The sequence below is a fragment of the Vanellus vanellus genome (genome assembly GCF_965231255.1).
Source record: "Vanellus vanellus genome assembly, chromosome: 3".
In the NCBI taxonomy this organism is placed as follows: Eukaryota; Metazoa; Chordata; class Aves; order Charadriiformes; family Charadriidae; genus Vanellus; species Vanellus vanellus.
The window spans coordinates 38,256,453-38,281,488 of NC_138907.1; the positions used below are offsets into that span (position 1 = coordinate 38,256,453).

At 44.6% G+C, this 25,036-nt stretch overlaps 1 protein-coding gene across 1 annotated transcript in view; it reads right to left on the reverse strand.

Moving 5' to 3' along the window:
- Positions 1–22,463: 22,463 nt before the first annotated feature.
- LOC309670347 (visual pigment-like receptor peropsin) overlaps positions 22,464–25,036 on the reverse strand; it is a gene marked incomplete at its 3' end in the record, with an annotated part of 30,434 nt that continues 27,861 nt past the window's right edge. Inside the window, exons 5-6 of the mRNA XM_082481247.1 lie at positions 23,548–23,771; positions 22,464–22,904 (exon numbers count right to left, since the gene is read on the reverse strand). Coding sequence (XP_082337373.1) covers positions 22,464–22,904; positions 23,548–23,771 — 665 coding nt within the window. The remainder of the gene's footprint in view (positions 22,905–23,547; positions 23,772–25,036) is intronic.

Sequence of the window (25,036 nt, forward strand, 5' to 3'; positions counted from 1 at the left end):
CCTCTCTGTCTCTCCCTCCCTCTGTCTCTCCCTCTCCCTCCCGCACACACAGCCGTACAGAGCTCCTTACATTGATTTAGCAGCCGAATTAGGCGGTCCTATTTTAAATATATGTTCCCTCCCACATATTTTTGGTAGGGATTTCTATGCTCCTTTTGCACTAGCCTGTCAGATTTGTCAAGTTTCTCTCTTTTTGGGAAGCGAAGCTTTACTCAACTGATGTTTTGGCTGATTTTTTTTTCAGTCTCCCTGTGCAGTTCAGCATTATAGTAAAAGGACTACAACCAGTAGCTGTGAGTAAACTGCACAGCTCTAAAGATTATAGATACCAGATTAGTTAGGTGCAAGTCGGATTTAAAGATGAAAAATAGCTTTTGAAGGGACAGGCTGTGATGCCTTTACTCATATGAACAGCTTTGTATTCCCTCAACAGCCCTGAAGTGGGAGGATTAGTGACAGAGCAAGTCCGTCAGTCTGGGCAGAGAGGTACAAGTATGACATGCAGGTTCACGCGGACTTTTTTCTGAGGAAGCTGGGTGTGGGAATTCAATAAAATGGCCTCAGAGACTTCTAAACTGGCACGCATTAAGAGTGACCTGGACAAATGAGATATACACAAAATGACTAACTTTTTAAAGTATATGAAAACAGATCTAAAATTTTTGGGTTACTTTAAAAAGAATTTTTTTTTGAGACAATCAAGACACAGCATTTACAAGATTATCATGGAAAGGACTGGCATCTTATTCCAGGATGCTGGAATGCAAACTATAATCTGCAATTCCACCTAGGTATTCAGAAGTGTATAGATAACATGTGAGCAAACATAAACTGTTTTATCTAAGATCATTATTGGTGAAAAAAAATCTGGTATAAATATAGGAGATATTGAGTTCAAAAGACACATTGGAAAGACATATGGTTCCTGGCTACTTCTGATATAACAATCCCATAAATGTGGTTGGTTTAAGGGAGACTTATTACTTGGGTTTCAGTGAAAGGGATGACCTGTTATTTGTGAATCTCTACTCCAGTACTTATGGAAACGGTGTAACAGCTCAGGATATCAATAAACAGTATAATACCAAAAGTTTATCAAGCAGTCCCAAACTATATTACTAAGATATAATGATCCATAATTCACTTCGTTCTTTTAATACAGAAGTTCAGGCTTGCCATGGTAATCCCGTGTGAGGCAGAAAATGCAGTGGAGTGGCAGAAAGCCTCTCCAGACAGCAAATATGTTTGCAGATCTACCTAGAAGATCTACTAACACCTCCCTTCGCCCCGCAAAGTCTTATTAATTCAAGTTAACACTTTCAGAATATCATCACCCTTTTCATAAGGCTTTGTGAGGTTTATTTATTCAGATGATCATGGGCAAAAAGACTGAGGCCTTAGGGCTGGAAGTTTAGAGATACACAGGTGCTAGGGACAAACATTAAAATATCGGGGGTTTGCAGCTACGTGTCATTTCCCAGTGCTAGTGGAAGGCTGAAATCCCCACAACTATTCCTTACCTGCAGATGCCGATAGAAAGACTTTAAAATTTTTGGCCGCAGACCTTCACTGGTATTTAGCCACTTATTTTCCACTCAAGTAGATTATTTTCAGAAATCCACGGGCATCTAGGTACATGTTGATTTGCCTGTATGGCTTTAAAGTCTCGGGTCAGTGGGTTATCAAAGAAGCCTCTTGATCTCAAACCAGTGCAAGGGAGAGTACTGAAGAGCGAGCTTCTGGCAAACCGAGGCATGGTCAGACGACAAAGGTTCGGGCTGTGCCCACAGAACACATGGCAGGACTGTACAGAAATAGCTGGACTAGTGCTGAGTGGTGGCGCTGAGATGTCAAAAGCAGTGGAGAGTCGGGATAACTGGCACAGGCAAAAAGTCCTCCTAAGGTTCAGCTCATTGAGGGGTGTAGCCATAGACATGCTGGACATGGTCGGCAAGGTGTCAAAGCAACAACGACAACGCCTACAGCGAGGTCACACTTCATCGTTGCTGCTGCAGGGTGGTAGTTTTACAAGAGGAACAGCTGATAGATCCATTTCTCATTTTCCATGGACAGATTATCTAATTTGTGGGGAAATTGTATCATCAAGGGCAAAGAGCCAACTTGGACCTGGCAGGACTTAGCTCAAATGCAGTGGTGTGTGAACGCAGCTCTGTTGCTTCCAGAAACCCAGCAGCGGTGCAGCCCCGTCCACGCTGCACCCACCTGAGCTCTCCCAGCCCGGCCAGCTCGGTTCAGGGCTCGGGGTCAAGGGTGCTGCCAGTGGGCTGGCACATTTCTGCATGGCTGCCTGTGAGCTAACCCAGCATCCCGGAAATGAGCATCCCGGGAACTGCGGAGCAGAAACACTGAGTGGGCAGAAAAAGAAAAACTATCTAGGTTTGTCATTATCCAGGGTATTCAGCCTCTCATTACCATGTGTAATGGAGAGCTGAAGAGTATCAAAACAAAACACTGAGGAGGACGGTGGCTGTCTCTTTTTACCACAACGTTTCCGAGTGTCGTGGCCCGTGTTCTTTCCTGACAGAAGGACTTTCCAGCCACCCAAGAGCTAGCAATGCACTGTGCGGGAGCAAGAGGCGAACCGTGTTGTGTGGCTCCACTTCGGTGCTGGGATTTGCCACAGGGAAAGATGTGTTCACAAAAGAGCTGACCGTGCAGTCAGGAAGCCGCTAGTTTGAAGACGGCAGGTATTGAACATGATTGTCGAGGGGATGGACAAATGCTCCGTATCTGTATGTGTTCATGTCTCCCACCATTGCTTCTAGTCAGAAGTCTCTGTTTGAGTTTTCTGTTCATGGCGGTAGTTTTTAAGTTTTACTATACTGTATTTTAATTTGCTTGTTAGTAGAAGCAGGATTTAGCAGGAGCCATTGAAAATATTATTAAATGTATGAATGCACACTTAGAGTAGGTGACAAATTTAAAGGGGCAGAGCCTTTACTCCTGCATGACATAGATATGCGCATATATACACATGCACACCTACTAAGTAAGGCTGATGCATATTACAGCCTCACTCCACCACAGCAGCAGCAGCTCAGTAACTCTCTTTAGTAAAATATTTTACTAAAACCGCTGCTCTATTCATTTCCCAGTGGGTAGCATGGACATGCGGAGTGGCTTTGTTTCCACTGTAATATGAAGCCTGAAAGCAAAGGAACGCCGACCTCTAACCTGTCCCCTGGAAGTCTTAATGAAGCAGCTAACGAACAAGACCAGCGACTCGAAATACTGTGGTTTCAAAGAGAGTTAGAGCAGGTTCTTCATTTTTGAGGAAAATGTAGTGACTGCATTGAATTGTGATCTACTCAGAGATTATCTACGTTCTCAAAGATAAAACAGCAGAAAGAGAGAGAGACGATAAGATGTGTGTAAGCAATGTCAGCGCGGACAGAGGAGACAATCTGGCCAAGACTCAGTAAGGAGGTTTGATGTTTTCAGACAGAGTTAACAGCAGACCTGGAAGACCAGACACTTGCTGATAGACCTTAGCGCCAGACCTAAATAAATCTTCATTTTGAAATCATCATCTGTCATGCAGAATTTTCAAGGTACACAGTTTTTGTTTAAAAAAGCATTGCTTTGGGTAAAGGCCACATCATTGGGTAACAGCTGAAAATCTGACTTCACTGAAGGGAAGCTCACTGCAGTTAACCTAATCCTCATTACAAATCTGACTTCAACATCTTTTAAGAAAGCTTTTGTTTATGATATAACTAGTGGGCTTACATGTTTCAGCCAACATAAAAATGTAAGATCCCTCATGTTTCCCTCCCTCTGTGTGCAGTGATGCACAGGGAAATGAAATAGCGGAAACTTCACCTATTTGGAAATGGCAAATAAATTCACATCTGCTGGGGGTAGCCTCTGAGCTGAGGGCAGGTAACGATGTGACTGTATACAACTGTCAGGGCACCGTCAGAGGGCAGGTGTAGTTTTGCACTCAGGTCTCCAAATTCAGTCCAAGTTGGCTACTGACTTGGCCCATAATCTTTTGATCGTAGCTGGCCTTTCTGTAGTGATTTACATGAACAGGTCAAATTTTTGTAGAAAGAGGAAGAGAGAAAGGTTTTACCACGTAGTAGGGTCACATAGTTAAGTCAACGTCTAAGTGAGAGCAGAGGATGGTGTCTTCAAAGGCCATAAATTGCTTCCAAGAGGTCTGTGAAAGGTGATGACGGGTATACACATCCTGTGGAGCCGGTATGTGCTGCAGCACAATGCATTGTGCTTGTCTCCCCAACACTCAGGAGGGACTCCTGGCTCCACCAGTGTTGGCATAGGCAAAGAAAATCGTCTTCACCTATGTTATGGAACAAGACATGCCTGCAAAATTTTTGGAGAAACCTGAACTTTGGCTGGGAAATTTTTAGGGGGAAAGCACAGAGTATCCCGCTCACTGGGTCTTTGTCCCACTTGTGGGCCCCAAGGTGCATGCTGCTCTTCTGGCCTGGGGCTGCGTGCCACGCTTTTAAAACTTTGAGATCATTTGCTCTCGAGGTTACGAGTAGGAAATGTGTAAGGAATCAGTGATCCAGGGCTGAGCTAACTGGCCTGTGATTGTTACACAGAAACGGTTGAAACTATCTTCTCAGCTGACCACTGCAGGCTTAGTAAGCCAGTACTATCAAGTCCTGACTCTGCATGTAAAAACAGAAAACACAGACAAAATAAATGATTTCTGCAAGATCACGCGTAGCTATGTCACATCTAATCCCATCCAAGTGCTTAAACAGAAAGGAACAAGTTTTCTGCTCCCAAACGATTACCCTCAAGCCTTTTCCACCAACTACCACAGGAATCAGAGAAGAATCTTCTCCAAGTTATAACACCCCAAGGTGTCACACACAGCTTGGCAGTGCTGGCTCTGTTCAAAGACGGTGAGGTTGCACACATTAGTGTTAACTCCTAACAAGAGGCGGTGGAGTTCAGATTCTGCAGTTTTTCTACATTTCTCAAACTCTGTGAAATAAAACATTAGCTTACGCATTATTACGCTTAAGGTAATCTGTGCTTGAAAACCATTTATACATGAAGTAAAAAAGGGCATGGGGAGAACACAGTAGAAAGTTAAAAGTATAATTGGGATGGCAAGGCAACTAGGGGGTTAACATTGTTTGGCTTTAGCTGCTTAAAGCACTTACATCTAAATTGACCTCAGGTAAATAAAATAACCAATGTCCTGGAAAGCTTATATAAAATACACTGATGTGTTTGTCTTGTGTTTGAGAAAGGTATGGAGGCTGAATTATGTATGCTGTAGCCGTTGCCAGCATCAGAAACTTCTTTAAATAATTAGAGCAATTGGGTAGCCAGGCATCTGTTTTTTCTTTTTATGAATGAGGAGACCTCATGGGCCAAATGAATGCATAATGTTGGCATGCTTGGCTTAAATGGATGGATACCAAACTTACACTGTGTAAATTTGACCCGCCGGGCGTTTCTCAGCGAAGATGGCGATGGCCGTGTTTCCTGAGACTATAGAGAAGCTGGGGTCTGTCAGTAAGCCCTAAGTCCCAGGTTCATTTGTGCACCCCACAGGGAAGGGACGGGCAAAAGGTGACAAAATCGGCCTTTTCAGGTTTGCCAGGAGGCAACGTTCAAGCAAGAGCTGCTAAGCCCCTTGCCCTGCATCTCCTGCAGTGTACGGTGTGGGAATGGGGTCTGCCTGGGAGCCCGCCGTCCCAACCGGGCAGGCTCAAAAAATGAGGGTTTGTAGTGGGAAATGGGAAAGGGACCCTTTTCTGTGACTGATATGTGAAGAGCTTGAGACTTTCCAATTGAACAGTGACTGCTTTAACTGTCGTGGATTTGAATTTTTTTTTTTTAAGTTCTGGGCAGTCACTTTTGAAAACTTTTGACCTCATCTGCCTCTACAATAATTAACAGACATAAAGCAAAGGGAACTCAGGCTTGGAAAGAGAATCCAGTAAGACATTTGAGCAAACTCAGAACTTAGTACTATCTGTAAAGAAAGTTTGTATACTCTGAGACCAATTTAATATGTAGTGCATTAGCTGTGGACATGCAGACAATACTAGTTGGGACCAACAAGTCACCTGGGTTTGCTTATAGATCTAGGGCTGTAGCAGAAAGAAGCAATGCTCAGATATTGCTTTCCTTTAATTATTTCAAGATATATCTCTGTAGGAAAAAAGAAAATGGAGGATACACTTGCACTTGAAATAAAACAGGGAGCTATCATGGATGTCAAGAAATCTTCATTATTTTTGCCTTGCAGTTGAATCTATCCGTACCTCCAATGCCCCATATTCCCAATGCCAGATTTAGAGCCGAGGCTGCCCCAAATGTTGTGTTGAAACATATATAAAGTGAATAGTAAATGCCAGGACTAGAACAGCTGCCATCACTTTTGGGATCAGGTGGCTGCTCGGGAGGAGTTTGCCCTGATTGTGGCCACAGGCCTTTGGATCTGAAGGGGTGTAACCAGCTTTAAAAGCTGTGATGTTAGGGAGGTGGACTGCGATGTTGGTATCTCAGAAGCCTGCTGTCAGAAACCAAGCAACCGCCACAACGGAAATCCATTTTTTGGCAGAACTTGCAGTTATTGCAAACAAAAATGTATGGTGACTGAACAGAACTGGGTCTGTAGGAAGTGCAGCATATGGATTTTGTTCATCTCGAATCCAGTGTAGGTGGGGATTGAGTCTTCCCAGGGTAAGTGGGATATATTTCATTGCTCTACTACCTCATATAAAACCTGATTCATCAGCATAAAGCTCCTTATATGAGGAGTAAAGTCATCTGTTTAGGAGAGTGCTCTTTGTTAATCAAAAGTTTCAGCAGTGCTGGGTTCAGTGCCGAAATTTGCAGACGAGGACCGCAACTCTCAGAAAACACAAATGGCTTTTTCAGCGCGCTTTCCCTATCTGCGCACCGCCAGTGCGAGCCATGCGCTATCACTGCCGCTGTTAATTCAGCTTGCCAAGAATACCGGGTCTCACTCTGGATCCCAGTGCCCCTTCCCTTGGCAGTAAAGCTCAACTATTCACTGCAAATCAGGCCTGGAAAATATAAACCCAGTAACAGTCTTCTGTCTGTTCTTCCTGACTATTTTCCTGATGTGTTTTCTGTTTACGCTCTGTAGGGCATCAGGTGTCAGAGCAAGTAGGTGATGCCAGTAAAAGCCACTTCACAGTAGAGAACTCGTGGCTGCTTCCCAGCAACTGAATGCGTCCCCTCTGTGGTGCCCTTATCCTTGTCTTCTCCAACTTGAGCTCTCGGCACTGAGGACTGTTCAAAATTCAGGTTTTTTCTGGAGGCAACATGCAGAAATCAGAGTGCTGCTCTGGCAAGCAGAAGTGTCCAAACATGCAGCGCGGCCAGAACTGCCAGTGTGTTTAATGGGTGGATTAATGTATTTTCTTTACTGGTATGTATCTTTCAAAACAGGTATTTGCCAGAGTTCATGAAAAGCCCCTCTGCACGCACCCCTGTGCACAGGCTCACCGTCTAAGGGCTTACATCGTGCTCTCTCCCAGTCGAGGGGCGGTGGCTTGGCCCCCCTTGAGGGTTTCCTTGCCCACTGTTCTTGTAGAGACCCATTTGCCTCCAGGGAGGCAACATTTCCAGGAGGGATCCAGCTGGTGGAAGGAAGGATGGGGTTGCATGCCCATGTGCCTGTGTAGGAATGTGGGATGTCAGCATGGGGTGGGAATACACAGGGTCCCCCCCAACTCCTGTGAGGTGCTGCACCCATATAAAACTCTCTTTGCGTGGATCCAGGTGCTGGCCACACGTTCCCTGGAGGACGGTACATGTTGTGGAGACAGACCATCCCGTGTTTCAGTGAGGTTGAACTTAGTTGGGAAGGAAAGGAGAGAGATTGTGGGGTCCTGGTGCTGGGGGCTGGCAGAATGGGGGAAGGCAATGGGGGAAGGCAATGGGGGAAGGCAATGGGGAAATGGGAGGGGAAAATCCAGGTCCTGCTGGAGGCATGGGGCAGAGGGAAGGTGCTGAGGGTGTAGAGCCCTGTGATGTGGCTACAGGGAAGGTGTAGAGTGATGCAAGTGCCCCCCCAGGCATGCAGACCCCAGCAGACTGGCAGAAACACGAACATTTGCTATTTTCCCCATCTCTGCCCCATCCCTCTGCTCCTCTCACTTCCAGCGCGATGGGAGAGATGGCATTTCTGGTGTTCCTTTAACTGCTCTCCACCAAGGTGTTCATTGCCCTGTGAAGGTACTGAAGCTCCAGAGTAATATCAGTCTCTAAAACATATTCAAAAAATTACTCTGCTGTGTGTGAACCAGCCCAACATTGGAAACGCTGCTGTCTGCCCAGGGTGGCCGAGCCAGCAGCAGCTCTGCTGCTCTGGGGGGGCTGCGTGAGGCAGGGCTGCAAGCAGGCAACTCCCACCCCTTCATCCTGCTCAGGATATTTGTGACTAAGCTTTTGTTGTAATAAGTGTGCAAACGGGTCAGGGTTGGGGAGTGCAGGCTGTGAAGAACTGCTGTGACCCTTTTTGCTACCCATTTCTATCATTTGATCCAAGCATCGGCTTGTTTGGGGCATTTCCAGCCATACAGAGCAATGACGTGTGCTCCAAGTGACAAAAAATGTAGACTCATAGAATCATAGAACTGTCTAGGTTGGAAGGGACCTTTAAGATCATCAAGTCCAACCATCAACCTAATACTGCCAAGACCACCACTAAACCATGTCCCTAAGCACCACGTCTACCCGTCTTTTAAATACCTCCGGGGATGGTGACTCCGCCACTTCCCTGAGCAGCCTGCTTCAATACTTAACAACCCTTTCTGCGAAGAACTTTCCTAAGGGAGAAAATTGGAAGGCCCAAAGCCCAACCAGAACTTAACCTGGCTACTGCTGTTAGGGACAACAAAAAAAGTTTCTATAAATACATTAACAATAAAAGGAGGACTAAGGGTAATCTCTGTCCTGTAGCAGACGAGGGCAGAAACATGGTGACAAAGGATGAGGAAAAGGCTGAGGTACTTAATGCCTTCTTTGCCTCAGTCTTTACCAGTAAGACCAGTCATTCCCTGAGTACCCAGACCCCTGAGCTAGTAGACAGGGGCGGGGAGCAGAATGAAGCCCCCATAATCCAAGGGGAAATGGTGAGTGACCTGGTACACCACTTAGCCACACACAAGTCTATGGGGCCAGATGGGAGCCACCCGAGGGTACTGCGGGAGCTGGCGGAAGTGCTCGCCAAACCACGTTCCATCATTCATCCGTAGTCCTGGCTAACTGGGGACGTAAAATCTCTGCAGTGGAGTAGCCTGTATCTATACTTTTTGTAAGCCAGTAATTTCTCACAATTCATTTCCACTTAAAAAAGCAGAAAACAGACAGTATGCATAAACATCACTCCATGCTCTAGCAATTCAATTAACTATAAACTCAGTAATGTAGAAATAGAATAGCAAAGGAGAGACATCTTTCTTCTATGATGTCTTTAAGGGCCACAGAAAGAGCCAATGCAATTTGAAATCCTACTCTGAAATCAAGCCTTGAGAAGAAAAGCTGTTCTTTCATTACATTTAAAAAAAAAAAAAAAGAACTCTTCAAATCTTATTATAAAAATAAAACTTTCTGAATAAGCTCTATTCTCTGTTCCTTGCCTCCAGTGCCACAACCATATATTACAAGGTGAGCTCTGCATTTTGATCCCCAAATTAAGTAAATTACTTCTAATAAATTGCTTAGCCACAAGCACAGTTAAGCTGGAAATACCATTTGCATTCTTGTAATTGCCAGCATTAAATCTCCGTAAGAATAGTAAGAGGAAAGCCTCTACATTTTATGCTTGCTAACTCCTCAGAGTCTTTTATACTATGGAAAATACTGTAAATGCTTTCAAGCTACTTTAATAATTGAATTTTTCCACCTTAGGTTCTCCAAGCTCTTTTCAAAGAAGCACAAACAATGAAAGAAAGTGAAAAATAGTTTTGGGAGAGAGAGAATTAAATTACATGCATGTTCTTATAAAGAATCAGAAAAAAAAAAAAAAAAAAAGGGGCGAGCAGCTTTACAGAAAGCAAGCTGAGAAGCACAGTCCTTACAGAACCGAGTTTGAACAGGTGCTTGGGTTACTGAAGACAGAGAGAAGGACACGTATCTGTGGAAAGACCAGGAGCCTGTCTCCCAGGCCCGGCTCCCCAGAAGGCATCCAAGAGGTCATTATTCCCCACAGCTGTGTGCTGCCGTCTCCAGCTGCCGGTTACCAGCCCACATCTGGCCTGGCCAGCCCTCCCCTTCCCCAGCCTGAGCAAAGGAAGCTGCTGTAGGAGAGCCCTGTCCTCTAACCTGCCTTGCTTCCGTTGGATTGGTGGGGAGCTCTTCTGCAAGTAGCTCGCTAAGTACCTTCAAAAACCAGTGGCTTCTGTCAGCAGAGGTAGGGATGTCTGAAGCCCTTGCCTTTTGTTAATCCAGCAATGAAAAAAAGATGTCGCGGATGGGTTCTGGGTTTCACAGCCCTGCGGGGGATGCCCACGGTCCTCACAGCTCCCAGAGATGTCCAGGGCTCAGCAGATGTGTGCTGCAAAGCTGCGTGGGCTGGGGAAGGAGTTGCTCAGGACTGAGCAAAATGGAAATGTTTCCTGCTGCTGCACCCACAGCCCTGCAACACTGCCCCGTGTGCTGAGGTCAGTGCTCGGGCTTTGGTTTGCAAAAGCCTAATGGTTTCTGTTGCACCCCAGTAGGAGGTTGGGAGTCCCAGGGAGGCCAGGGAATGACTAAGGTCAGAGGAAGGCTAAGCATCTGTTGTACTAGTTTTGGTGAGTTACAGCTACAGCCATACCTTGGTGTGTCCGGATCCTGGTTCAGTTTCTGCATCTCCACCGAGAGCTCACTGAGGCAGAGCAGCCCGAAGCCGCTTTAAACTCTCCATGGTGAGTTTATCTTCGGCTATTCAATGCTGGTGGTGGTTTCTGTGAATCCCTTACCATAAAGTGAAAGACATTTATGGTCAGTGAGAAATGCGTCTGGCACGCTGTGCTTGTGTTACGTACTTGCAGGGAGCGCAGAGGAGACGATCCTGATTCACGCCAGTGTAAGAGAAGGAGGTGTCGGGCCTGCAGAGCCACGTCAAATGATGCGTTCCCCTCCTGAGTGAGCTAATAAAGTATGGAACCAAGCTGTGTCAGCTGCAAAGTTAAATATTGCACACCAGCCTGTGTTACAGCTCACTGGTTGCTTTGGCTGTTTGCTGCGGGGTGGTGGAGTGGCGGAGCTGCTGCTGACAGCCCGAACGAGCTGTAAATAGAGGCTGGTGAGGCCCTCCGTGCATCGCACAGTGCTTCTGCGTTCAGACCCCGTTGTGTTTGCTGAGCTCCCCTCTCATTGCGTCCTCCTTATAGGCTTTCTGTCAAGACCTCTTTGCCATGGACGGGGATAGATATATATATATATATACTCTTCATTAATACTTAAAGGAGCTAAAATGCCCGACGGGATGCCAGTAGAACCTCACTTTGCCTCCTTTGTTGCATTGCATGGGAAAGCCTGTCAGGAAGCCTGCAGGTGCTAACTATAATTGTTACCACCCAGCTAAGCAGACAGTGATTTGGGGAAAAAAATACATTTTAAAGCTTGCGCTGCTCTAAAGTGAATTTCTTTGGTCTTCACAAAATCAAGGCTTTACAGCCTTCTTTTCTTTCAATAAGTGAACACCTTTCATCATCTAGTAAAAAGTCAGTTTTTAAGAATGAGTAAAAATATTGAAACAAGTACTGATTTGCAAGTAATAAATTGGGCTAATTTGTGGTAATTGCTTTCAGTCTGTTGTTCTGTCTTTTTTCTATTTACATGCAGAGGGTGGGGAAGGAATTGCTGTTACTGTGAGGGTGGCAGTTTGCCGAACAGCTCTGCCTAGTTTTGGTAAGGTTTAAGTAAATTCCCTGTTTAGTTTGTTTCACATTTCCGAGGCTGGGCTTCCTGAAGGTCACAGAGTCAGGAGCATAAAATCAGGCTGATGCCCGCTAAGACATCCAAGAAATGAAAGGCAACAGATAAATGGACTTCAAAAGAAAGCTGAGTACGGCCCTCTGCACACCAGCGTTTTCCATCATCACGTCTGCTCCTCTACAAGAGCTGCGCATGCACACGATGACATGCAAACAGGCAGTGTTCAGAAAATGGGTGAGCAAGAACTTAGCAGCGCTGTAGGAAACTGTGCCAGTGCAAGCAAATCTCCATGGAGTCAGTTGCTATGAAAAAGATGATTCCTAGGAACTTGATGAAAGTGTTTGGGCTGGTATTTCAGAAGAGATTTGCAACATCATCACTTCTGCCATCAACTATTGTATAGAATGGAAATCAACAGGTTGGACCAAGAGGTTGGACCGCTCGGACCCTCTGATGCCCTCTGTTTCTCTTTCCCTCATCGTTGTGGGGAGAAAATGTAGGGAAGGTGCAGGTGTGAACCTGGCTGTTTGGGTCTGGCAGGAACAAATGTAGCTGTTGCGGAAGGCCTTGGGTTTTCCTCAGTGCCTCAGCAGCCGATCCTACAGATCTCTTTACGTCTCGAAACTGCCGTGGCCGTAAACACCAAAGTTGAGCCATTACTCAAGGCTGGAGGGATTTTGCCCTGGATTTTCAAGGGATAATGTTTGTGATGACCCTTTCTGAAGGAGAGCGTCAATGCTGGGGTTTGTTGCAGTCACGCGGCTTCTTAATCACAAGGTTTTACATAGCGAGGGTCAGGACTGGAGCAGTGGTACAAGGAATTTGAGCCAAAGCTCTGAATTTTCATCACTCCAGGCGGGTAGAAGAGTTGTCTCTCTCTCTAGATGATATTTAGGGATTTCTGCAGCTGAATGCCATTATCAACGACATTTCAAATGAATAGCCCTACACATATATTCCACGGCTGCAATGTGAATAATTGTGAACGCTCCTCAATCTTCCTCTTCCCACTCCCCTCTCCCGCCTCAGCCTAAGCACAAACATTCATTTCAGGGCTAAAGATATACTCTTAAATCACTTCTGACATTTCTTTGTCGTTGCCTAACGAAGGCTGGGTTGATGGGCTAGAGGGAAGTTTTATATAAGCCCTTGCTGAGATGTTGTCGTAGGATCGGAAGTGGGCAGCAGTTGCAAATGTTAGCGTTTGTCTCTGGAGTTTGTTTAACTGCAAGCCTGAATGTCTGCGTGGCGTACGGGGCTTTGTCCTCCCCACCTTGGTTTTCTGAGTCCCAGTGAAATGTCACAGTCCTGAGGACTGCGGGGTTCAAAGAGCAGCCACGCTGCTGCCCCCGCCGAGCTGACAAGGGGCCTCTGTGCGCCCTTGTTTGGAGGGAGATATCCCACTAGGGACGTGCCGGCTGTTCCTCCTGGCTTTCCCAACCCTTTCCAAACACTTTTACACTCTGCTTCTTTCATTAATTGGATTATTTGTTGTTGAGCAAGTCAAATCGACCCACGCCTGGTTAACAAAGCCTGAAATAATTGTGACTAGGTCAAAGCAGCGCTGAAGGGGGGGACCAGCCACACAGAGCAGGTTAGTTTCCCGGCCCCGATGAGCGTGCTTAATCCTTGCTGGGTTTATCCAGGTGTCAAGGAAAGGCTTGAATGGGAGCCAGAGGCTGGGAGCATGCCCCCTCTCCGCCCGATGGTCTCGTCTTTTGTCCTCTGGTTGTAACCTGGGCTAATACAGGGATTTACAGACCAACGGGGATGAGCTGGTTTTCTTGTGGGGAGTCTGGAAAAGCTTGCTTTGCTGTGTTGGCCTTTTCCTAAGGAATGAAAATGGTCGGTTCAAAATGGGGGCTTCCTATGGTCAGCTGTAGGTTAGGATGTCAGTGCACTTCTGCTCTTTGAAGATTAGGTGGGTCAGTGAAATGTTGTAAATCCATGACACCAAGAGATGAGGTAAACCTGCTGTAGTAATTAATCAGAGAAAATAATTTCAATGCTGTTAATGACTGTGACTGCTCAGACCACATGTAGCTTTTACTTTGCTTACTTTGCAAGATCCCATATTAAAATATAAGATAAACCTGACTTTTTCATGGCCGAAATGCTTTGGGTGCATTCTGCTGTTCAGAAGGCAATCAGATTCTTCAGGATTAGAGGCAGCTGAGGCATGTCATCTTCATTAAAAACCTTTGGGATCTACAGCTGAGAGACCATATGTTGAGCATCCCTAGACCTGACTGTGCCCACTGAACTTGTACAATTCCAGATTTTGCAGATGGAGGCATTAGGGAAAGGTCTTGAGGGTATTGAGCAGATTCACTCTGTGGGTCTTATTTGGAGAATTTAATTTTATGAGGCCAGAAGTATCATCCCAGGCATAGATTGTTAACACTGCTACCTTCATTTCTGTTGCATGTGGTTGTAAAGGGGGAATGCCCCCAAATTCATGGTGTCTTTGCAGGACGACTTCTGGGAGATTACTCTCAGTAGTGTTTTCCTGATGCATATGCTAGGCCTATTCTTTGCTGCTAGTGTGGTAAATGCTTAAAGGGCTCTTTATGGGCAGAACAGGTAAGAGCTAACATTGTGGGAACTCCCCACGTTCCACTATTCCATAGTGATGCTCCATGTTCATAATATGTTGGATGAAGAAAATCAGGTGGGGAAAATTGTGCCTGCTTCACAGTAAGAATTCTTATTAGAAAGTGTTTTGGTGTTGTATTCACCCCCGCTAACTTTCTGGTTGTTGGCTGTGCTTTTCCTTATCTGTTGCCAAAGCGCCTACTAACAGTGCATAATGGGTATAATATGGGATGTGGCAATAAAACAAGCTGCAAACATGAAGCCCGGAACGTGGGATTTCTGTTAGAGTGGAAATGTGAAACTGGGAGGCCGTTTCTTCTCAGGGACGCAGCAAGTCAACAGAGATCTAAGTGGGCACCAGAAACCATTACACAGAGCCAATGAGTGGGGCATAAGAAAACAGGAGGTCTACACTAACTTGAAGAAGACTCAAGTCTGCTAAATACTGCTGCAGCCCAAAGTTGATAGAGCCTTGTTCTTCTCGGTTGTGTGTTGTGATGTCAAGGTTTTCAGCTCCTTTATCTGCAGGCACACCTGACTAGTTATCCTAGTGCTAGCCTGGTCTGTCCTTACAGCCCTTATGAGAGTCACCTTTCCCCACAATTTCAGAGCCCATACGCTCCACCTCTTGTAAAACCTCAGACTTCTTTCAGAAGCTGAAATGTTTAAGACCTTCTTGTGAGTTTATCCAAGGCCTAGAAGTGACATTTGTTTCCCAAAGAAAAGACAGCCAGTTCAAGCGGTACTGTAGCTCACCAAACAGGTAGCAGCTCCCCAGACATGGGTCTAACCTGCACTCCCAGTCTGCCAACCCATGAAAGCAATTTGCAGGGCAAATATACTGTGCAACACCTCTGGTCCTTGCAGAGGTTTGTATGCCTCAGTTGGATTGTGTCATCCCAGGAAAAAGTGAAATATGAGATAAGCGTACCAATTTTACTGTCCTGTAGCCCATTGTCTTTGTCCTTTTGTATGTTGCATGGCTGATCCAAGTCGTCTTCGACTTGCAAAAAGGTGTTCTTGTGCTTTGATAGTCAGGCAGTGATCAGTGACTTTCATGATACTTTACCTTCCCTCCTTTAGATTCCCTGTCCGTGCCGTCACATTAAGGTATATTATCTCTCTTTCCAAGAATGTGTATTTTCAAGAATGTATAGCATCTTTCAAAGACTAAGGTGTATCAGCTTTCCAAAAGTGAATGTTTTCTCTTGCCGTGACTCTAAGGCTAGGGAATGGTCTGGTAATAGCTCCCCTGAACTGTGGGGAGATATGGGTCTCATCTCTGGAGCTAGTACTTTGACTCTCAAATTCTTGAACCGGTCATTTGCCTGGGTTGATTTTTTTCTTATAGGACACATGACAATGCCGCTGTACTTGACTGCCTTTCAGCAAAGGAAGCTGAGGACCGGATTGTCAGGTAACACGGTATCAGTCAAGGATGAGCTAAATCCCATTTTCCGTTCCCTTTAAATCCACATATAGGCTACATGTAATCCTAGGGATCGGCTAGCTTGTTCTCAGGGAAGTTAGTTTTGTTCATTTCATACCGCAGTTTACCAGTGGTGAGAAGCATACCCTGAGTTCAACTAAGTTTCTTCCACTTCTCTGTATGAACATTATACGACATGAATTTTATCTTTGCCGCATGGTAAGGCTTTGCCAGGTCACGTCACCAAGACATGCTCACGCTCTCATTTGGGCTGCCAGACATTATTCTCGACTTCATTCTTCCTTTTGCAAATATTGCGGCAGATACCACACACATAAGCACCTCCTGCTTGGGCAGCTTGCCCTGACCTTGTGCGGGACCTGCCTGATGTGCCTCCAGCCACACGCGCGCCCTCCAGGACCATCTCAGCTTTGCTCAAGCGGTGGTTCTTTCCAGCAGCCGGGCAGGCTGGCGTACGGTGTCAAAGGCTACTGGAGGCTGTCAAATACCAGTGAGGGAGGGCATTTATTGCAGTGGTTTCTGTAAGCTGTTCCACTCCCGTTTTACTAGGTTACGTCCTTTTACGTAATTAAATGTTGTGTGTTTGTTATCCCTGAAGGGCTTTTGTCTCATTCAATGAGCATAAAAGAGGATGATTATTGGCACAGACAACTGGTAGACAGTTCTTTTTTATTTTGATCATTCAGTGTGGCCCTGATTTTTGTATTAGCAATGGGATTAATACTTTCCATTTAGTAATTTTCTTCTTGTTCTGTGTTCTTATTGTATTACCGCTTTGACATCCCTTGAATCTTAAATTTATTCTTGTGTTTCTCCTGCACATCCTTGCTTCCCTTTTATGATGAGTTATTGTTCCATAGACAGATTACCAAAAAAAAAAAAAAGAGTCAAAACCTTCAGAAATATGTATTAAATACATATTTGTGTACTCAAAGCTGTAGATAAAACCATAGGCCCAGATGACAGGCTCCTGTTCCCTCCTGCAGTCAATGCAATTCACTTAGCCGCCTCTTTTAATCTGATTGTGGGTATATGAAGTTTTATGAGTTTTCCAGACAAGAAGCTTCTTGCAAGATCTGTCTATTTGTGTATCCAGTAGTACCTTCACCCTGTTGTTCTGGAGAAGGTCCCGTTTTCAGCTTTTTAGCCTGCTTTGTCTGGAATCACCTAATTGCCATCTCCCAGAAAGCAAGAATACATGTGGACCATGAGGACCTTGAAGGTATTTTTTTTTTCCCTAGTTGCATAGTATTGTAGCTTTCCATATTCCTAGATCATCAACCCAGGACGGGACTGGGGGCTAGCTATCGTGGAGTCTTTGCTGCAGACAGGAATTAGGCACTTCAGACTACATACTAGACATAGGCCCATTTGACCCTGCAGGCACCTCCATTTTGGTCTTTTCCCGAAGTGCTTTGCATTTGTTGATGTACTGAGAAGGCTCAGACCCCAAGCCTTTAGCAGGCTGAGAGGTAGGCAGAGGGACACACACAGCATTGCAGGAGAACCTGGTTAGCCAGGCTGGCTTGTCTCCAGGATAGTTGAAAATGCAGATGTGGTAGTATTACCCACCTTTCTTTTATTATTGCCCGGGGATGAGAGCGTTCCCCAGGGCAGCAGGGGAGCAACGTTCTTATCCAGCCCTACCCTGGGGAAGGGATTTTTGTCTTCACCTCTCTCTCTCCTGAGGAAAGCGCCAAACCATAGGCCATGCTTGGGTGGGCGCACTCCCTGTCTCTCTTTCCTTGTCAGTCTGTGCAGCAAAGAATGAAGGATTTATAGGGGCGGAGAGAGCGCGCAAGGGGGTGCAAGCCTGAGTAGTTCACACTGTGATAAAGTCACTGTCTTAAGGAGGGTGGAGGGGGATTTCCTGTTTTCTGGTCTCTGCTACAAGAAATATTTTTACATGACTCATTAGGTAAAAAAGCATAATAGCACTGAGAACAGGGACTGGACTGCAGTATGCTATCCCACTCACACTCAAGTTACTGTTAGAAGTGTCAAAGCTATTAAGAAATGTTGCTATGTATTTCAATGCGCTGACACCCTACAGGATTTTCAGCTTGGCAAAAATGCCAGCAGGGGAAACGTGGGCCCCAAAGGTTTTCTTGGCATAAATAAACAAATGATAACTATAACCTTTTCTTTCCCCCAAAACAGAAGAGGCTATTTTTAAATATGGGAATTGAACAGAAGTAGTCCTGGGTTAACTTGAGCGCTTGAACTGTGTAGCCCAAGTGAGAGGGTTGTGTCAGTGACAGGGATGTTGGTAATCCACCTGCAAGGCTAAGTCGTACATGTGAATATTAATAACTGCACTCCATGATTAATAACTGCAGTGATTATAGTATAATACTGATATGTTGATAATTATGAATAATACTGATAAGAAGAAATAATCAAGTAAAAGCTGATGAGATTTTTGATAAACATGTAAACACATGAATTGTGTAACCATTAAGAACTCAGCTGCTGAGTGTACTAATCAATAGCTAATCAAAACAGGTGGGAAATGTTTGGAAATGAATACGTAGAGTAGCTAACGGCATATTTTAAAGGATGGCTTAAGGGCTTCAGGCTTTTTGCAGAGTGACTTTACTATGCTGATGCATGTCATTTTTGCAGCAGTGCTTTAATGATGTCAACAGGTTTGTGAGCACAGAAACGGATAATGAGCAGCTAGCAAGGTTTTTATGGCTGGGTTTCTTGCATCTAGGGTAAAAGAGCGCTAACCTCTGTCTCAGATCCTGCTGGAACAAGACAGCAAATGCTGAGAGCATCCTTTGGAAACGGTAGGATTGCTTGGCCTACTGCCTTCTGCCAGATGATGCTACTTTAGTGTGCCATACATGAAACCAACCCCAACAATTACAAAATCTCACAGTACTATCCAGGGCTGAGCAAGAGAGACAGAAGGAGCCTACATGCCACAATTGCTATGCCAAAATGATGAAGATCTGAATATTGTTCTCCTACCTTGTGACAAGACACCATTTGGATACTAGCAATAGTTATGAGATCTTATTTGTGCAGGCTGGCACTAATCCATTCAATACAAAACACATTGAAAAAGGCCCCTGGTGATAGAGGTAGTGGAAAAACCAGATCTTACTAGCAAGCCCACGCTACCTGCCTGCTGTCTGTCTTCACACAAGGTGGAGTGGCAGCACTAGGATGGGACATCCTCTCTTGTGACGATATGACATCTGGCCCTGCCTTCGGCACACCCATCAGTTTTTTGCATTAGAAAAAAGTAAAAATACAGTGTTTCTGAAGAGAAAGCATTGTGAGCAGGTAGTTCTTTGCTTCGTCAAAGTCAGTGGGACCTCCCTTGTAAGACTGTCTCAGACGGAGAGCGTTCAAAGCTGCAGTTTCCCAGGAAAGCATCTTTGTCACCAGAATACCAGTCAGGACAAGTCTTCTGAGATCTCTGCTCCTAAAACTTACCTACTATAAAAGAAAATCCAAAGTTGCGGGGAGCAGCAAGGTTGTGGGGAGCAGCAAGGTTATGGGAAGGAGTAATTTGACTCCAGGACTCTCAGTCCTGTTTGCACTGTACTTCATTCTTGGTGAGTAAAAAGCGTAAAACTCCATCATCCCCCTTCAGCATATCTATACCGTGTCTATCCTTGCTGACTGTCTCAAGCCCCCGAGCTCTTTGCTCCTTTCTGACCAGCAGCGTGGGCTCAGCAGAAGGAGGAGCCCATCCGTGGAGGCAGCAGCAGGGGCCAGCCTTGTCCCTGCACCTATGGGACCAGAGACAAGGGGAGGAAACGCAGGACACAGGCAAAGTGTTTTACAAATCAATTTCTGTTGATTCGCACGCTTGAAATGCTGAAGCGCATTCCTTTACCTGCACTTGAGCAGTAACAGATTCTGGAGCTTTTTTCTGCCTTCAGCCCCTTGCTGGTGTCTTGGGTACAGCTGCACGGCACTGGTGCTTTAGGGCTGGAAACTTTTAACCTGAGTAACTTCAGTGACAAATGTGCTCCTGCTGTTACTGGAGCTGGAGCACAGGTTGGTGCCTGCGAAGGCATCCATCCTCTTTTCCCCTGTGTAACTTGCAAAACCAGATATTCTGCTCTACAGAGATGCAGTCCCATGGTCTTACCGTATGTCCACAAAGGACTGCAGCTGTAGGCCTTGCAGGAGGGAGATCTGCCACAGTCCAGTCAAGGCTTTTTCTATGTTGGCTCTTTCCAGTTGTCTTTCAGCAAGTATGCATCCTCTGGCTTCTGGCCCCTTGCTCCCCTGCTTGTCTTGTTCTCCCCCTCTTATATATTTCCTCTGCTCCTATTCTGGTTCATTTTTACCACTCCCTCCTCTTCCCCCAGTCCAACCTCACTGTGCATGCTCAATGGCGTATAAACCAGTAGAGATTTCAGCTGGAGTTTGGGTGCACTCTTGCAAATGGCCTTGTTGCTCCGGCTTCCCCCCTTGCCCTTTTCACATCTTTCTATGTCACAGTCTGAATCTTTCAGATCAACAGCGTTGCTACAATGCAGCAGGGCAAGAATTTTCCCTAGTTGTCCGTAAATTAGCAGAAATACAGATGAAAAGCTCAGCTGGTGCCTGTGGCCATGGAGGCTCTACAGGCAGGTTTCTGGCACACCCGCAGTTGCAGGTACTTCTGAGAACCGCATCCGACGGGGACGCACTGCACTCCTCTTTCCGTGGAGGAAAACCCAAGCACTCTCAGCAGCGAGAAGGCTCAGCCCAGCAGGGTTACCGAGGTGGATTTTGTGCTACACCTAGGAGCTTTCAAAACTGCGCGTTAGCTTTGGCTAGCCCAGCCCGGCCGCAGCCAGCTGTGACAGGAGTTTGCCCTAAATGATTTCATCTATTCCTGCAGCTATATGGCGTGCGCTTTTATCTGGAAGCAAACTGTTCGCTTACTCGTTTTTAATTATTTATGGTAATGAAATAGCGCCCATATCTCAACATTTTCCACAAAAATGAATGCTCTTGTAGTTCACATCTGTGGCCATGAAAGAAAACACAGTTCCCCACTGTAGCTTATAATGTTTATTTGTTTTTAACTTCAAAACACAGGTGATTTTCTCAAAACAAATAGAGTAATGGGGGAAATGAAGGCAGGCTCTCTTTGTAACTTTCCCAAGAAACACATCTGGAAAAGCATACTTTTGCAAAACAACTACATTTTAGCACACCCAGACAGTGAAATTCCAAAAAGTCATAAATAGCAGTGAGGTTAACAACCAATGTTGCAGGAGGTTAACAACCAATGTTGCAGGGTTTTTTTCTTCTTTCCCTCTCTCCTTGTTTAACTTGCAAACGACACTAAATGAACCCACAATTTCCATGGCTAATACAGAGACGTGTACAGAACTTTCCCAGTATGCCATTAATTTCCAAGACGGGGAATTATGAAGATATACCTCCTCACTTTGAATCTGTAAAATCAACTTGGTGGAATACCTGGATATTATAACAGCTGATAGCCTTGCTACTGATTTAAGCCTACATCTTAGCCATTTAAATCACTACCCTTAATTGCTACTTAGTTACATTTATCTAAAGGTCATTTTTTACCCATAGGCAGGTACAAAAACTTTTTTTAGAAGCAGCAGTGAAGTGTTGGATTATATTTTGTAAATCGCTCTGATGCCACACTTCATCAGTACTCTTAAAACTTTAGTGTCATTTTTTTTGGTTTCATTGCCTGTACAACAACTCTTGCTCCACCGTTAATAGTAGAAAAACAACCAGTCTGGAGACAGATCAGTAAAATTAAAGGCCAGTTTTCCTCAGTCTGAATGCTCCAGCCAGGCCCTGCTCACCGGGAAGGTCAGGGAAGGTGGAAATAATTCTGCAGACCAACGAGGAAAAGCATGAAGCCACTGTTCAGCCGGCAGTGACTAGCAAATGCCAAGATCTACAACTCCTAGCACCTCCACAGTCACACACGGAGGCAGGCACAGGCGATCAGACAGACACCCAGGCAGTCACAGGGCCCGGGAGCCCCACGGCGGGCACCCCTCGCTGCCCCGCAGGGAGCACACGGCTTTGCCTACCGGCTCACAGCCATCGGAGCTGCAGCAGCTCCACCACCATCCAGCAGGGCTCATCTTCTCCTACAGCGTCACAGAGCTAAATCCACCCTCTATGGCTGGGATTGTTGAAGAGCAAACCACATTTTTTGAAATCTAATCTCCCAACGAATAGAATTTGGATAGGAACATATTAGTTATTTTTGTTAACTAATGCCTACTCTTCGCAAATCGGTTGTGCTTTTCCTGCACACAAGTGAAAATCAGATGTTTCTGGCACTGGGTGTGCTGCCCACAATGTAATGTGCTTCGTAGCTTTTTGTACCTACATAGAAGGAAAATATCACTTTACCGTCTGATATGCTTGAGTTGTATGGTCATCAGTGCTATAGCAAGAAACGGATGGACTGGGAATTAGGAAATCACTCAAGCGCTGATCTGAAGAGGGTCTTTCTGAACACAAAGTGGGTGCATGTGTTAAGTGGCCACAAAACTTACAGTCTGTCACATTCAATATCAGGGTTATTAGACGGTGTATCGAGAATACCAAAATACTCTTCCCTGTTTGCTGGAGGTGGGGTATTGGTTGGACTTCCCACCCCAGAATCAGGGCTTGGTGCAGGGTGCATTTCTCCTGCCTGCTTCTCTTCTTTCTGGGAAGGCTCTTGTTGTTTTTGCTTGAGGTTTTTGAAACGTTTGAGCTTCACAGGGTCCTTGACTTCCTTGGCACAATGGAACAAGATGAAAATGTCCCTCCGAAATTTGGAGCTCATTCCAAAGTAGATAATGGGATTGTAGAAGCTGGCAGACTTAGCAAACAAACTGGCAAGGATGCTGGTAAGATTCGGCACAGGGTGACCATAGGCAGACCATATAGAGATGACAGCGTATGGTGACCATGCAATAATGAAGGCTGTGCAAATGACAATAGAAACCTAAAAGACAGAAGAAGAACAGTCTTAAATCTACTCTGGAAGACATCAGGGAAGCAAATTTGACACTTTTGGCTGGAAGGGAGACATCAGATTGTCCTAAGGGTATGGCTCACAGTAAAGGCAAGCAAAAGGTTAGCTTTGATGGAGCCAGGCAGACCTAAAAGTGATGCATCTAATTTTGGTGTGGTGGTGTGCTTGAGCAATGCCTCATCTAAAGCATGAAAATAGCTACAGTCACCAGTATGTTTATATCAATTAAGAGGGTTTCGGGTAGACTTAAGTCAACGGTAAGTAAAGTGAGATCTTCCACTGTAACTTCTGTGTATGCTCAGAAGTAATGTAACTTCTGAAAGAAAAGAGTATATGTCAAACCAAACTTTCGTTTTTGTGTGGTATAACCCACTCCAATTATATTTAGATTATTTTTCACATGTGATGTAGCACCAATATTAGCTAACTGATGAGGGTAGGAGTTTTAAACAATCCTCATATTCTTCACTGAGTTGAGACTCTGTCACTAGAGATTATAGAGAAATGAAATACGACTGATTCCTTTTGTTCTCTTCTGTTCTAGTTGGGACCAATTTTTGGAATGACAGATTTAATTGAGAAAAATCCCACCCAACATGAAACCCAAACTCACCCTGGTGACATCCCGCTCTATTCTCCTCTGTCTGTCTGTTGGATCACCCAGTCCTGTTAATGAATTGCTTAGCTTGACAGTATTGATAATTGACACATATGAGAATACCATGACTGATACAGGTAGGATAAAACAGCAGATAAAGATGGAGACAATGTAGGACTTGTAGATTGTAGAGAAGTTGGCTTTTGCCCAGTCTATCTCACATGTGCCATACATGCGATCTGGAAAGCAAAAATAAATTGTTTAGCATTTTTAGAACATTTATCTGCTTTTGAGTGATTAATTTATCAGTTCAAATGCTGCATTTTTCTTCTTCTAAGCACTAAAGAATAGATTGATAGTTCTGATTTAATGAGCTGTGACATAATTTCCTACATAAGCAATTTTTCAAGACCAGCTAGACCGTAACAAGTTTTAGTGCATATTATCATTCTGTCCGGTTCAGATTTCCAGTGTACATCCATAATGCACAAACTGTCATTTCTGAATAGGAAATTGTGATACTTTATTAGGAAAAAAAAAGGGTATTCATTCAGTAGGTTTGAGATTTTTGAGTGTTATCTACTCTTATTTGTAATAACCCACATAATAACTTCCTAAGATGAGCACTGTAACACCGTAACAAGCAATTGTAAAGAGACAATATGCCAGATGTAAAAAGTCACTACTTACATAGCAAAGTAGGAAATAAAAGCATTGAGGGGTTTTTAATAGAAACAAAAAGGCAATTAAATTTTGACTGTAGCAAGAGCCATGAAAGCAAATTGATATAACTAATAATAAAGATTTTGGGAAGATGAAACATATAAATACTTAGCAAGATATGGGACGTTTTGCTAAATGGGAAGCAGAGAGTTCTGCAACTACAAAGGAGCTGCAGGCTCTTTAAAATGAAGTTAGGCAGACTGGAGGATCTGCAGCTGGTGGGATTCACAAAAGGACACTTGCTGATAAGGTACTTAAGGGAAAGGCAGTGGGAATAAGGTGCAGTGTCTGCTTAAATACTTTTATAAATAACAATTGACTTCTTTAAACTCTCTGATGTGTTTGCAAATGTGTTCTGATGTAAAGCTTGACTTCAATAGCATTAGAGGTTTTCTATAGATGGTGAATTGTTGATTTTTCTTTTTAAGTGGAAAAAGCTGGGGTTTTTTTCTGACACATATGGCAGCAAATTGAATTATAAATAAATGAAGCATGAACAAAAATTACGTAAGTCAAGTATTAACAAGTCCTGGAGATACAATACAGGTGAAGCCTGCATGATTTAGCAACAGATCTCTCTCTGACATCCAGTGATAATTCTGAAGAAAAAAAAAATCCCTTAATTCCTCACAGGTGGTAGAAGGTTTAGACAGGATGAATTATAGCAGCAAAAGATTAAAATCTCTTTTATGATTCTCATCAAAAAGAGCTTGGTATTTTTAACACCAAAAGCTCTAGCTGTTGCTGTCTGGATGTGTTCAGTAATAGAAACAGATTTTTG